The 16,057-nt window shown below is 39.3% G+C and overlaps 1 protein-coding gene across 5 annotated transcripts in view; it reads right to left on the reverse strand.

Moving 5' to 3' along the window:
- LOC111249560 (transmembrane ascorbate-dependent reductase CYB561-like) overlaps positions 1 to 16,057 on the reverse strand; it is a 44,670-nt gene that overhangs the window by 1,981 nt on the left and 26,632 nt on the right. For 4 of the 5 annotated variants that reach the window (XM_022803566.2, XM_022803567.2, XM_086986448.1 and 1 more), the window contains 4 exons: positions 6,309 to 6,414; positions 5,343 to 5,486; positions 583 to 789; positions 18 to 187 (listed from right to left, as the gene is read on the reverse strand). In XM_022803566.2, the coding sequence (XP_022659301.1) occupies positions 18 to 187; positions 583 to 789; positions 5,343 to 5,486; positions 6,309 to 6,414 (627 nt within the window). Of the gene's footprint in view, positions 1 to 17; positions 188 to 582; positions 790 to 5,342; positions 5,487 to 6,308; positions 6,415 to 13,078; positions 13,457 to 16,057 lie in introns of those variants that run through there. The other variant, XM_022803569.2, reaches the window with a different exon arrangement.

Raw genomic sequence — 16,057 nt, forward strand, 5'->3', positions numbered from 1 at the left:
TTTAAAAGGACGAATACTTGAGCCTGGCTCGGGCGGCCTGCATAAAACCGGTAAGAGTGGTAGCTGATCCAAGTACGAAAATAATGAGCCCAAAAGTCGCGTGCACGGGAACAAGAGCGGCTCGGAAAGAAGCAGTAGCTCCGTCGCAGCAGAGGAGAATCAGGAACGAAACCAGTCCAACCAAGAGCTAAAATGATGTCATTCATCATTAAACAGGTTTCAACCCTGGGGCCAATATATCGATCGACTCATAATAAATGAAGGGGAACGTTTGAAAGGAGGCCACTATGCAGTAAGAAACTTCTTAGCATGCATTTCATTTTATACATATATTCTTACAGAAACTGATTTAGATAATGTAAAAACATAGGGGTAAGGAATAAGTATGTCATATTTAGATTTCTATACAGTTATTTGGCAAGGCTCTATTCGTTTCGCAGACATTATGCCGTTTTTCAGTCATGGCGAGAAAGAACCGGCCAGCCCCTTAGCGGCATACTCGTATCCGCGCAGCTACGAGGAAGCCTAAAGCATAAAAAGACCTGTTGGCATTGTAAATCGATGTGTAACTATTCCAGCTACCTGCATAATGAAAAGTCCGCAAGTGACAATGGCGAGCCACGAATGAAGTGAATAGAAGTGAGCACCCTTGTGAACCCTCTCGTTGGCCTCAAACGCTACATAAAATCCGATGGCGACGCAACTAGCAGCGCTAAGAAACAAGAACGCATGAGTCAACTTCGCGTAGATTCGGCGACAACAACCAAACAGTCGGTAAGTCAAGATTGCCTGTAAAAAAGACAACATTAATTTGTTACAGATTGAAGTTCCATCTACGGCATCCTTGAAAAGGAAAATAATTGTGGGTGCTATGTACGAACATAAATATGACTAATGTTAGCAGTATGATTACCTTTATTCTACTCGGACCTAGTGAAAAGATGCCGCTCTAAATAACACGGTCAAACTGGTTGTGCTAGCCCCAAAAATGTTCATTGTTAACTTATCAAATTCTGGTCTCTTAGTAGTCTAACAAGGATAATTCCGAAATTCTTGCATGCTTTGGTAGTAAAAACCATAAATTGCCGGACTACGTTACACGATTTCTACATGTGTTCTATCTGTAACTTATAAAGCAACAATTTCTAACCGATATTTTTTTCATTGAAGTTACCGTCCAACTTATTAGATGGAGTTAAATCGTCGAACAGATAATTTATGTCATAAGCTAGACGCGTCTTCTACTAATACTTAAAACAATATTAGAATGTGCGCTTCCATCGATTCCTATAGAGTTACAGCTGGTCAGTTGAGAAACAGAAGAGCATATATTTTTCTTCATCCATTGCGGTCTATAATATTTGAATCTTTTTCGCCGAAACGAATTTTGCGTTGGAATGATTTTCGAGTCATGTCATGCCGCTCTTTTGATAATATCCGCAGTAAGACAAAAAGTACAAAGTGAAATACATGTACATTGGCCATTGTGTGATCGTCGACTCAAGTTGTCGATTACCTTTACTTTACTTTTTCAAAAAACGGTTCTAATGAAAACAATGGCAAGACAATTTTTTAACCACTTTTTGGTTTTTGTTAACCAAGAATATGTTACCTGCAGCTCTTAAAAATTTACTTTTGATTAAAAATAAAAGGCAAAATCTTCTTTTCGATTAAAAAATAAGACATCCAGTGTTTTTGAAGAAATTAACGGAATGCTTTTAGCCGTCACTGCATAAAACTAACGTTTTAGAAGCGTCGCATTATATAAGGAGACATTTTTTGAATTTCAAACTCTCTCTGGTCTAGCGGATTTGATACATGTTAGCTGGCCTTTTACCTGATGCGAGAATGGAAGCATGCTAACAATAAGCCTCCTACAACAATTTCCTTTATCCGCTCTGGACAAACTTATTTTCTGTATATACGGGCCATTATGATTGTCCATTTAAAGAATGAATAGTACTTTTTTGATCTGAAAATTAAATTTCAGACATTAAATTCCAAATATATGTAATAATAATAATAAGAAATGTATATGAATCGGTAGCCAGCTGAGAATCGCGTCAGAAAAAGAGGAACAACTCGTTCACCTGATGCATGGCCTCTCTAGTCTTAGTCACGCTGTTGTCACGTATTATCTCTCTTTCTATAGCAACTGGGTGGCGTGTTAACATTTTCTAATATTCCCAGGATTCTTAATGTACGTGTTTTTGTTAATGGCTAATGGCGTGCGAATTTATCATCTGGTCGACAAATGTCTCGCAGAGATGCATATTTGTATTTAAAAAAAAAAAAAAAAAAAAGGAGTACTGAGAAAACATTCCAGTAATGTCGGCAGCTACGTCAAATCATTAAAGTTTACTTAACCTGTAATATATTATATTTCAGCTTTTTATTCCCTCTGCTTGAATTTTCATTAACTAGATTATCAGGCTGATCATTCAAGCCACGCGCTCTCCTATTTGCAAATGAAAATATTTGTTGTTTTACAAGTCGACTTCACATGTCAGTACACTTTAATGATAAAAGTTAAACTTATTATGTAGAGTTCATGTTTTTTTTCGTGACTTCGATGCACTCTGTCTGACTGCTACTTGTCGTCCAAAAAAAAAAATAAATAAATACGTAGCATACGTTTCGAATGCCTTGTTTTGGAACCGTTCATTCACCGCGGTAATGGGCCCTAATTAGATGTCATGTTTATTTAGTAATATGATTACCTAATATTATGGTGAGGATGTTTATTCAAAGGGACTTCAAGCTATATCTTCGTTTTCAGAGTAGCCTCAGTGCAACCTACATAGTGAACATGATACATTTCAAAAGAATTTTCTGTTTTTGTAATATTATAAGGGATACAGTGCTCGAAAGCAGAGTTGCTCACTTTGTTATGCTACTTGCTAACTGCGGTGTATTTATTTTTTGATATTCTCCTCTACACGATCCCTGTTTTCAATGTCAATTCAATTTGATGGAGAAAGAAAAACTTTAGTAGCAAACTAAATGCAGTTACCAGGGGAAGCCGTACTATACGATCGTGATTTTTTATCAACGACCAAGTGCAATACTAGCACGCCTATGTTGACACAAGGCAGAGAGTTGGACTGGACAGAACTGTTGAAACCAAAAAAGCCCTCTCATACTACAACAGACCTTACGCAATAAGCGAAAAAAATGAGCTATACGCGGATACAAAAATCACTCATAACGAATAGGAAACGAGTCCCATTCGAAAGAAACAGCTGCCTGTGTAGACCTATTTGCGTAACAACGTCTTGTCTGAGTATACAAATAATGTTGCTTCTCTCTTGCATATGGTCAGACATTTACATCAAGTTAGCTTACAAGTCGAACGCACTTCGAGCGACATCTAGTCATGTTGCTAATGTGTAACGGCTAAATGTAGCACTGCCCAAGTGTATGAACTTGCTTTTGTTCTAAAATCCAAACGTACGGCGAAATTAGTTTGATGGGAATTTTGACGACAGTTTGATTGATATATACTTAACGAAAAACGCAGAAATTCTCAATCTAATAAGAACGAACACAGGCAAAGAATTTATGCTACAGTCAAAGTTATGATTCACATTTAACGTTCGGTAGGCTTTATTATGAGGTAACTAGAAGTCGTTTTAATGTACTTAACTGCCAGGCGAATGGAACAATAAGTGGGAACGCAAAGGTCAGCCCGTATTACTGAACACTTTGAACATCGTATCCATGGCAGACTACCGATAGTTATCGATGTCGTAATGGGGTATATATACTCGTCCCGCTGTTTTCCACGTTACTTGAGTAGAACAGCTTGTTGTTTGGAGGAAATGCGCGAGCATCCTTCACCGATGTAATAACATATTACGCATGCGTGCTTACTCCGTTTAACAGTCATCTCCGAATGCTTTTTCTGCTAATTAGAAAGACTATAGTTCCCAACTCAGAACGAATTCAAATTATCGACCAACTCATTAGCAATTACAAAATACAAACTGATAAAAAGATACTGAGTTATAAAGAAAAAAAACCTAAAAGACAGTTCGCGCTATTCATAGCACATCAACCTCGAACGTTTGCATTTCAGTACTTTAGGAAATTTATAATATCCGCATGATGTGAAGCTACTGGACATTTCTCCAGTAGCCCTTAGCGGCGGTACGATCCTGCCCGTCTAGTTAGTTATAGCCCGCTTCGTATGAAACGTGACAACTAGATTTAAAGATTACGGCATTTTACAATGGTACCACATTTTGCTATACTTTTTTGTACTCAAGAAAAGCTTGTACTTTTTGAAATCGGAGACCATTTACTTGGACATTGCTACTCGGACTTTTAGCTGGTAAATTGTAACGAGGTAACGAAAATCAGAAAGATCGATTGGTCTACAAGTATAAGTTTCATTTCAAAAAGGACAGGTCGCGTTATAAAACCTTAGACTCAGTCAGAGTTCTACTGCTATAAATACCGTTAGCTGTCGGGTCAACAAAATCCAAAAAGAATATTTTGAGCTTTAAAATGAGTTTCGTGAATAAGCCCGTTTTGAAAAAAAATACCGACGAGTTGAGAGCTGTAATGCAAGCTAACCCACCTCAGGGTGCAGAATGTTAGCACTTGAACAAGTGTAGTATCTTGATCAAGTTAACAAAGTACAAAAAAAAGGTATGAAAAAATGGGTACCGCATGATCTGAACGAGGATGAAAAACCGAGACGTAGAAATGCTTGCTCCTGTTTGCTCTCTCGTTAGAACAGTGACTTACTTTTCCGTCGAACTGTGTCGTGTGGTCTTCACGACAACCCTCGACAGTTGTATTAGCGGGTGAACTCAACTTAATGTGCACTTGATGTCCTTCAATAATATTTAAAATTAGAATGATCTTTGTATGTAACCGATACGTGAAATCTGTTAAAGGATAAAATTACTATCCACAGAAAACCACTTATAAGAAAAAATCGAATTTACCGCACGCCTTTGTGAGATGAGTTCGGTTTAGGCTCACTTATAATAGGTAAAGTTTCGAGATCAGCTAGCAGTCAGGATCTTAGCTAATGGCTTACGGCTTTTCTGTGTCGGACCAACGTATGCTTGCGTCGATCTGCAGATAGGTGGGCCCGTAGCTGCCCTCGCACGAAAAGAACTACTCTACTTTGTAACTGTTCCAAGTGACCAACGATCCTTTTTTTTATTACTTTGCGTTTACATGTTAATGTATAGAAGGCAAAGCCCAAATGATCGATGACTGCTGTGCCAGTCATTGTCGCATGCCTATTGTTAATACGGTAAAAATGGCTAAAAACAAATTAGGTCTATGCGAACTCATAGGATATAAGTACAAATAGGTTTTCTTACCTGTCCATTGAGAAAAATCAAACCAACAATCATAAGAATAAAGTGAAGATTAAACTGCCGTTTAATGTCGTTGGTCCATGCCACTCCACCTTCATAATGGAACACCCAGAACAGTGTGACCGTCAAAACCCCTAACAGCACGATCTGTAAAATGTCGTAACTTTTATTAGTGACAACAGACAAACGTTATTCTCTATTTGGTTATTAGTGTACCCAATCCAAGATAATATTGATCTTGGAGACAAACAATAAAAATATCGGGAACCATTTCTGTCTTCATTCAAAGCTTGAGAAATAAAGAACGAGTATTATATATAGGTACAAACGTTCATTGTATTATTTGAAGCCTAAAAAGGTTCACTATACGGTATCTTGCACACTGTCAGAGAAACCACCGTCCGTCATTATAGAATATAAAGTCCTCGTTTGCTTTTTGAACAATGAAACGACTCTCAGATGCTTTCGATGACCTATTCGAGTAGTTTTTGAACGCTAAAGAAAGTAAAATCATATTGACCTCGAGCAGAAATCGATTGTGTCATTTGGCACTCGTTTGAACTAAATAGCCGTCGATTTCTCCCCATCTCGTGTTGTGAGTCCGTCATTGCGGGAGAGCCTTAGTAGGGCGTTTATGAGTAGGTGGTTTAAGGATATGATTCTGACACGACTGTCGTCGTGTAAAGGGCGCTTCAAGCTCTCCATTAAAAGTTCGACTTGTTTTCATCGTTGACTTTGTACGTCCTTCCAAAACGTTCCCATTTCAAGTTCAAGCAATAATACGCTAAGATTAGCCTTTCCGGTTGCTTTGGCTTTTGTTGTCTCAATTTTGACGTTTATACTAACAAGTACTCCACAGATTCGGAATATTTTCGAACGAAAATCTCTGTGTAACCTACTGATTTGCAACTTAACTTTGTTATCTACAAAAAAAGTTCACACAAGAAAGCTATTAATAAGGCATGTTACCTCGGTGAGAAGAACAAACAAGTTGAGGAAAGCTCTTGCGCAAGCGCCCATCGGCTTATCCAGCATTACCATGCGGCCCTCGCTCTCAACCACCGTCGATGACTTCCTGAAAAGTAAGATCATTATTATTAGCAGTTGTGGTAGTAAGGTCCCGTAAAAATGTAAACGCAAACAAGAACAAATACCAAGTAATGCACTTCATAGGCAAACAGCTCCACGGAAATGAATCGCCACGGAATCATTTAGTGAGTGGTATATAACATTTTGTTACATTATCATTAAACCGGGATCGGAACATAACGGGACAAAAATTAGAAAATTTCAAGTCAGCAGTAATGGGAAGCTGCGCTTTTCAGATGTAATTATCATCAACTGCTGTGCGTAGGATGAGTGTTTCGCATTCGAAACAAGCAGCTTTTCCGACCACTGTCGGAATCTAATCAAACTCAGTTCATATATTTCACAATAAGAAAATAACGAATAAGCGAACCAGATTTACCAGCCACTATACGTTTCTCACTTAAGACAATTATGCTTGAAGTATATGTTTCCTCGTTCAAAAAAAGGAAGGCGTGATAATGCTTTTCTCTACAGCTACAGATTCAGGGGTTTGGTTTAATCAAAGGTGCTTAGTAAGAACTCACACAGTAAATTTGAACTTTGGGCTATGTGGTCAAAAATAGTGATCCTATCTTAAGTAAACATTACTAAATACAACAGGAAACAAAGTCTACGCGCATAATAAGGTAATCTGCTTGACGAAACAAATCATACTGCCAGAGCTTAAAAACGCGTTCCATTATTTACAACGATCGTAATACCAATAATTCTAACTGCCATTCGTCAATACCCCGTTTTAATAGAAGCACGTTATTTGTACTCCGTAACGTTCAGATTTTCTCTTCAAGCCGGTCAAAATGGTTTGACCGTATGGTCCACTTCAGTTTCATCCAGTCATTCTATCGGACTCTGAACGCAACATGAGTTACACTAGTGGCGATTAGGACGTATAGCAGCGAAACACGGTCTACAAATATCGACATAAAGTATATGATGTTGAATACTGAAGTATTAGTATCTTCAGTAGCCGAACTGTGATCCCTTCTTGTCAGCACGAGTGAGAACTAATATCGCGGGTTTGCAGTACAAATGGCCGGAAAATCGCGGCTCATTCCAACTGAATGGCGCAGAAAGCCACCACCAGCAGCAGCAGCAACAACAACAACAACAACAACAACAACAGCAACAACAACAACAACAAGATCCTAGTTGCCTACTCGGCAGCTTCCGCTGCAGCTCATCTATAGCAGTGACATTGCCTATTCGGGCCGTTTTATTGGTCTGGCTTAAATTTAGCCCGTGGCCAAACCCTAACCAACTTCAGCAGGCTCTGCTAGCTTAAGCTATGGGTGAAGGTTGAGAACTGAAGTCTGTGTCTGTGACTGTATTAAGCGACATTCGGTGTCGTTTCTACTTCGATTTTGTCTTCTCCATCTTTTTTTCCAGCCTTTATTACATATTTGTAAATCAATCATATGTTTGGTACTGCCGGAACGTTAAAGAACTGTCTCTGCATGGACTTGTGCGCTTCATAGAAGGCATACGCTATAGAGAAGCAGTTGGTTTGATGTCTATTGACATCGACATAGTGACTGACTGACTGACTCCAGCAGTTTATGGTATGAAGACACACTTTGGGTTCATCTAGGACATTTTTGAACGCCTCAGCCGCTTTCCAGCTAGTAGACGTGTTACATTCATGTCTTCATATGTATATTCCATGCAATACATTTTCATAGACTGTCTTTGCACAGTCATAGGTTGACGTAACGTTTGTCGTACATAAACAATTGCCATAAATCACCACCCTGTCTACCTCGAAGATGAGTTCTTCGTCTGATACAGCTTTTGTTCGTAGACACTGACGTATCCTGGCTATTAACTAACACACGGACACCTGAGTTTACGATTGTAGCGGCGGACGCCACCGCTCTGAGTTCCAAGGTACCCGAACTTCAAGTTAATGGGTGGATGAATAAACAGAGCAAATTCGTGAATACAGTGCTAGCACACAGCATCGTTATTTATTATTTTATTCTATAAATTTGCTCTAGGAGGTTTGTTATGCATATAACGTACTATAAATAGAGGAACTACTGAAGCTACAAACGAAACTTCAATAAGTAATCAATAACCAAAGTTATTCTCGAAAAAGTTGATCATTTTGCAATAGCATATAAACATGGATACTGGTCCGCTTGTATTTTAGATACGATAGCGTAGCATCTACTGTTGAATAACTAAAAAAGAAAAACATACACGCGCACACACAGCAAAAGGCACATCGTTAAACAACTGTACCAGTTATTTGTTTATCTCAACATTTCAGACAAGGATGATGATTGTCCATACGGTTACCTTTTAGCGGTCGTATGAATGTCATCACATTTTGCACGAGGAGCATAAAATGTACGCCACACAAATATACACAATGAAATGGCGTCACCAGATGCATGTCCTGTATAGCCGATAACATTTGTTTGCTAAATTCTAACAGCATACAATACGCTGCTTTGTTTACTATATTTGTTATAATAAATCTAATTATTGCTCATTCATTATGTGTAATTAGTAACTACGAAACGCACGTGGCAGGAGCGCAAGTCAGTACCCTTAAACTATTGCATTGTGTGTCGTTGACTGGAACAGATCCCATTGACAGGCAAGCACTTCGCTTGTGACTACAAAATCTAACCATTTGTTATTATTCAAGTAGAATTTTACACGGCATTTTCATTTAGAAATGCTACTTTTGTCTCACAGAAATACCTGGAGCGTGCGAGATCTGTCGTATGAGCGCGTACAGCAGTTGGGTCCGCGAAGAGGTACCTGCCTGCACTTTCACACATCTGACTCGTCTATCTGCGTATTAGGGCGCTGTTTCGTAAGGTAAAATATTGTTATTCTGTTAAATTTTACGTAATCTTCGTACAAGACAGTGCATAACTGGCGTCACAAGCTGACAATCGCTTTAATCATTTATCTCAGCACTGTACATCGTCGATTGCCTACACTCAGAATCAGAGCGAAAAATATAAACGTATTTTGCAACGTGTATGACCCAAAAAGGGTTCCACTAAAAACGACGTGTTATACAGTCGAGCTAGGTCATCGTCACTTCCGGCTGGTAACGTGAGGTGAGCGTCTATTCAGGCGAACCACAATACCTCACTCCGGAGCCTTTACACAACAGGCTGGGCTGCTACTAAGGCTCAGTCCTCAGCGTCTATCAATAAGCAAATAGGTTCAACTCGGTAATACAGTTTCATAGTATCCAGCTATAGTATAAAACCAGGAGTGCGGTCGCTAGATACATTACTGGGGGTTTTCCTAGCGTCACAGCTGACGAGACAAGAACAAACTGCGTACCAATGCGAGTAAGGATTCAATACAGTGACTGGATTCCAGCTCTTTCGTTTTACGTACGCATGAACAATACAATTGAATTTTGCCAAACTCGATCGACTCCGCTGGACTCCAACAGACGTACCGTGCTGGGTACAGGCGTTGGCCTATGGTTTTGATTAATATACAGATATGGCTTGGCTTTGTCTTTCATCGAACCCTTGGTTTTTCTATTCTCTCCTTAGGCCGCTTACTCATGTTGTGACCCTCAGTATTCAATATCGTACACGGGAAACTACCCTGTGAGGTTCAGGCCATTTCTTTTAGCGGATATTATAGGTCTGGTCGATGGATTTACACGCGCTGGCGCTTTATCACATATTGAATTGCAGTGATCGTCGCCACCGCTACTACCATTTTGACTTTACTTATTATCTTTTGTGAGCTGTTCTCTCATATTAAAAACGTTGGATACACTTATAGATAACTATCAAGCCAAAGAACGATTGTTGAGGACAATTAAGAGCCATATAATAAGGGGCACTCGGTGATTAGCCTGATAGCATGTCTTAAATACCTATGTTAAGTACCATATTTTCCGCCAACGACGGTCTAAAAGTAATCATCACTTAAGGTAGTCATTGATTATTATTATTATTATTATAGGAAAGCAAACTGTGAAAACTTGGAACAACGAATATGGCATAGGAACAAAAGCTGTTCTTCGAGACTCTTCTCTTGTTATACCTTATATGAAATCCTTGGCAAACTATACTGCCTATTATAGGTCTAGGATAATATTTATCGAATTTAGAAGCCCCGGTGACACTTTGATGATCGTTTTTTTACTCAGTTCAGTCGCGAGAGGTTTGTTGAGAGTATATTCATTTCGGCCTGCCAGTTGATTAAGATCTTTAAGCTAAAATGGACTATGATAGCTATTAACCTATAGGATGATATTCATTTTGATAGGGAATAGATTAAGATGACCCTAGAGGTTAGAGTTTGCGGAACTCTCTATGAATTTATAAGCCTATGGATATATAATAGTGGTCAAAGGTTGTTCGATGAATCGATTAAATGAAGTCCTACTTTACAGATCGGTGAGGCTGTTGTAAAGGGTTGCGCCCACTTAATTCTACACGAACTCATAGCTTGAAGCAGATGTCTGATATCACTTTAGGAAAGTGGCATGCTTATGACTACGATTTCCGATGATTTACATTGAAGCACACGCCACAGGCACCATATTCATTATTACGGTCGTGCTTAGTTGGCCAAACTGAAGCATACGAGCATGCTGATATGTTCCATTCTTCTTTGTGGTAGGAGCAGATCCGCAAAACAATTATATTTCTTACTAGAACAATCGAGTTTCATAATGACCTCAAACAGTTCCGTTTAGAGTGCGGTGTTTAGGTTCATGCTAAAGAGCGCTGTTATCTAACTTTTGTCTGAGACGATGAAAAATTTTATTCCATAGAAAATATGCAGTTTCGTATTAACAAGAGTCGTTAGTTGAGAGAAGACGCGCCTCAAGGAAAGAATGGTCATCTCTTTTGTAAGTAACCGTATTTGCCCTTCATGTAGTAATTCGAGGTTATGTGAAAACAAAAACACTGGTCAACGTTAAGCCACCAAATGATAGTAACAGCTCATAATCTTAAGAGTGCCCGGCTTGGCTCTTGCAAAGGGAAAGCCTCAGCGGTTTCCTTTAGTCCCAGATATTTATACCCTAATTAGACACGCGGCGAATATCGAACGACGTGTCATATGGCCGACGGCACAGAAACACTAAGTGAGCATGCCGTATCAAACACAGAAGCTGTCAATAACGACAATTAATTAACATTATGTAATAACTGGAGAAGCTTAAACGTAATCACCTGGGATTCCTTCCATGTCCAAAAAGACCCGAAAGAACTCTCACCTTTGCTATAAGCACACGCATAATACCAAATTAATATTCTATGTCTAAGGAAAAAAAAACTGCCGTATTACCTGAGGGGCATTTCACTGCCATTCACCAAAAAAACACCAAGATTGCGCCCCAATGCATAGATAGACTTGAACGATTTCCGTGAGCAGAATCAATTAATAAATATAAGAACAGTCCGTTTGTGTCAAATGGCGGCACCGCCGTAGCACTGTGGTTGTCACTTTCAGTTTAGTAGAAATCGAATAATAATAATGTACCATTTGTATGGAAACATTGACAAATTTAGGCTCCGTAAGTTCTTTGGCAAATGTTTCTGTCACATCTGTCGTCGAAAACCTCATCATGCCCCATATCCGAATCAGTGTGTCTACTTGAGATATGATCAAGATCGTGCAGTGATAATGTCTATATATTATATCGAAAGAAAATTAACGCAGTTGAATAATGGCTATATTGCAACCGCAGAGGTATTCTACTTCAGTAGACGTCAACGACTAGAGGAAATATATACACCCAGCCGATAGATTGCCTATTATCATACAGTACTTGTGATATATGTACCTATCATGTCGACGACGATGTTGTAGTATGCCTCGGTGTCTTGGCTTCAAATATTGCGTCATATCAATTGCCAATAAGTTGGAACGGCATCATTTGATAAATGTCAATTCAATTCGGGCCTGCGACGCTGCCGAACAATTTTGTAATCTGTTTGTGAAATATGTCGGGGGTGCCTTGCTATAATTTTTGTTCATATCATATTTGGGATATATTTGCGTAGGATAGGATACATCACCCGCATAGGTTACGTAGCAGAAGAACAGCATATATTAGGAAAAGTTTCTCTGGAAGCTTTATAATACCATAACCAGCTAAACAAGCGAGTCGCGTACAGTGGTCGGGTTACATTACTAAACTGATTCGACCGGAAAGGTCGACTGATGTTCTACATTCTCAAGAACGCGCGAACTGCTTATAAATCCATTGAAAAACTGAAGCGTTATCTGAGTTTCACGTTACTGGATCTGGAGTAGATGTGCTTGTTAATTGTAATTCTCATATAATACTTGAACTGAAAAGAAGGCTAAATAACCAGTTAATTTCGAAGTTATTCTAGCTTATTATTTTTTATTTCGCCACCATAAATTGAACAAGCTATCTAAAAATGTGGTCTGTGCTAATCAGCTTTTGTATAGTACAAGCGTATTACTTAGAAATTGAAAGCCTATTTGTCTCAGGAAACGGGCTTGCTTGTCGTATGGGGTTCTGGTTAGGCGTCCAGAACTAAAAAAATATTTTTAATTCGTCTGCTTTCTAGACAGAAATATCAACATGCTATTCAAGTATCTCAGCTGTAAGAAAGTTACACTAACATACGTTGCCAAGCAATCAAAGCCATACCAAATCTACTTCTAGTATTACCCACCAAGGTTCAGTCACCATTCATGGCATCGTGGCACGTAGGGTTCGATGAATGTTCTTGACCACCTGCTTTTCTGTGTGGCGGTTGATTTGAACGGCTCGGAAATTGTTGGCACTCACGAAGCCTCAATCGAAAATCTTTAAATGTGTCCACAGCGTTTGATTTTAAGGCATTCATGGCATCGATCATGAATTATACCGACATCGTACCGGAATACGACAGTGTTGCACAGCAAACGAAACTAAAAATACCGCGATCTCGACCATTGTCCACTTCAATAGTCTATTTTATCATAGATTTTATCGCGTATCAAACACCTCTTTAGTTCGACGTGAGTTATTTTCCTTGTCGTTTAGCAAGTCAGAGTTCCTCGCCACCTTGAAAAGCACAAGCGACTGAGTAAAGCATATCAGTAGATCTTATTTGTATGTTGCATTCAGTTATCGACCGAACAGAGCTGCTCCAGGCGTGTATGGGTGAGGGCCGAAACGCCGTAGGGACACGACAGAACGGGTCGTTGGGGGCTAAAACAGCGCTTCACAACTAAGATTAGATACGGGATCACCCTAGAAGCAGATCGAAGATATGTTTTGGTTGACCGAATAGCTCGTAGGAGTCCGATATTGGAGTTGGTCTATGTGAGCGTCTCGTTACGCCATCAGTTTTAGCCTTTTGAATTAAGTGATTAAATTTAGTTACGAGTAATCATAAATAGGTAGACATAGTTAATAAGCATTTGATAAAAAATTATTAACAATAGATACCTAGTACACAATATAAACGTATGTAAGATGTGTAGATTGTAGTCGTCACTTTCATTTACAAAGCGCAACAAGGGCATACTTGTAGTTTTATAAATTATCATTAGTACAACGGGCATACATAGAAGAAACTTGGAGACCACACCTTATTTTTACCCCACTTCCACGATAGTTGGTGTCGATGATGAATGATTAAACTAAACCGTCTCTTGACTGTTTGTTATGTTTGTCAGCCTATAGTGCGATACAGAATCCTCACTTTTACTCTTACAAGCGCAGTAGACCAGAAGCCACGAAGCCCTATACTGGACTATCAACCAGTAGCCAACAGAACATCAAATAATACACCTTGAAACTTTTTATTTTAAGCTGAATTTTAAAGCAGCAAACTGATCTAAATTGCAGACTTCTCATTGAAACGATACGGTCCTCTAAAATATTATTGCCTGCATATTCTTAACAAATATCATCCAAGCTTTTTTGTGGCACGATATTTCATTTAAGCAAACTTAAAGAAGCTTCGAACTTCATTTCGAATCTAAAGGAACGGCACCGTATTTTACATGAAGAACATGAGTCGTATTTTAAACTAAAGATGTAGTCTATAAATTTATACCGATATCAGGCAAAGAAAAAAACGGTCGTAGCAATAATTGTCCTGTGCCGTTGATAACACCACCGAAGTAGTAATCAGACAGGACGAGCCGTGCATGTCGTCACTGAATTGAATGAGGTTGGCTTTATCCGATAAAATGTTCATGTGTACCATGTCTTTGTGTAAATTGACTTTATATTCTATATGGATGTTAAATGCAGATCCTGGTTCAGCAACATCAACATCCTGGATTACATTCGGGCGCAAGTCTGACAATTGCCAGCGGTTGTTGCCTCCATCCTATTTTCCTCGTATTGAATCCTTCCCTATTTTCGTTGTATTAAATGTCCAAATAGAAGCACAAACGAACCTTTGTTGTCTTCGTCATCGTGAACGCAACCGCAGTCATTTACGAACGGTAGAGGGGTTGTATCGGCTGGGGCGACTTGCCGGGTTACTGAAAGTTGCTTCCCTATTGGCGACTACTTATCGCTAACTAACTCGCTTTGCACTTACTAATACGCGCACATGATGGTAGTACTGGAGAACACGATTGACTACCCAGGTAACGGGTTGGGTATGGTTGGAGGGAACGTAACCCGACGCTAATCATAAAATTGCGCTAATACTGATAGCAGTAGTCATCGACCGAAAAACAGCAGATCACTATTTGTTTAGTGCTTCTGAATATGCAATTATTAGGTATTACATTTTGTAAATACTTACAACCACTGGGTTTGTGCATTCGTATGCAGATAAATTAGACCACGGGTCGGGGTACAACGAATTGGGGGTTATACTAAATCTAATGGCTTAGACACGGTCAAGTCATTATTATTGAGTCACCAATTGACACAATACAGGCCTAGTAAATAGTTACAACAGATGCATGTATTGTATTGTTAGTTTTCAGGGTACCCATCATGTGCTGCAGCACATGCAGAGAGACCTATAACATAGAGCCAGCCTGAAAGCGAGAACTCAATTAAGCCGAGTGAGCGAAAAAGCCGTTTAAACAATGCAGCTTTATGACGAAAAATTATCTAATAGATGCAGAACTCTTCTGTGTCATAAACATTTATACTCCACTGCAAGTCTATTTAAATCAAGCCATAATTATACATAAACATCAAATATGTAAAAATCTCCGAACTCCCTGCTAAGGAAACGCCATGAATGTTTAGCATACGATGTTGTTGTTTTATAAATTCACGAATGTATCATAGTCATATCGCTAAATGAAGATGTGAATCTGTCGTCAAGATTAGAGTCGCAAAGAATTGATGTTATTAAAGGAACATTCTACTATTGCTGGGTAAATCGATGCGTTCCATCTCGAGTACTTCCAAAATTCCAGCTCAGGTCCGCCGACGCGCATGTAAAAATCGTGTACGTGTCAACCTTAGTGCTTCTTTCATTCTCTTGTAACGCTTACATATGGTTCCACCGAATCGATCACCCCTATTTTACATTCGGCAATACGCTCGTCTGAGCGGCCGTAGGTACAATGTCCATATTCCGGCTCGCCTAGTTTCCCTAACCTACCTGCGTTAGTGCCCATGGCGCCACAGTGGATCAGGCCTTGAATATCGGTGTGGGGAGTGTTCAGCTCTAGCAAACAACATG

The sequence above is a fragment of the Varroa destructor genome, unplaced genomic scaffold (genome assembly GCF_002443255.2).
Source record: "Varroa destructor unplaced genomic scaffold, Vdes_3.0 BEIS01000004.1, whole genome shotgun sequence".
In the NCBI taxonomy this organism is placed as follows: domain Eukaryota; kingdom Metazoa; phylum Arthropoda; class Arachnida; order Mesostigmata; family Varroidae; genus Varroa; species Varroa destructor.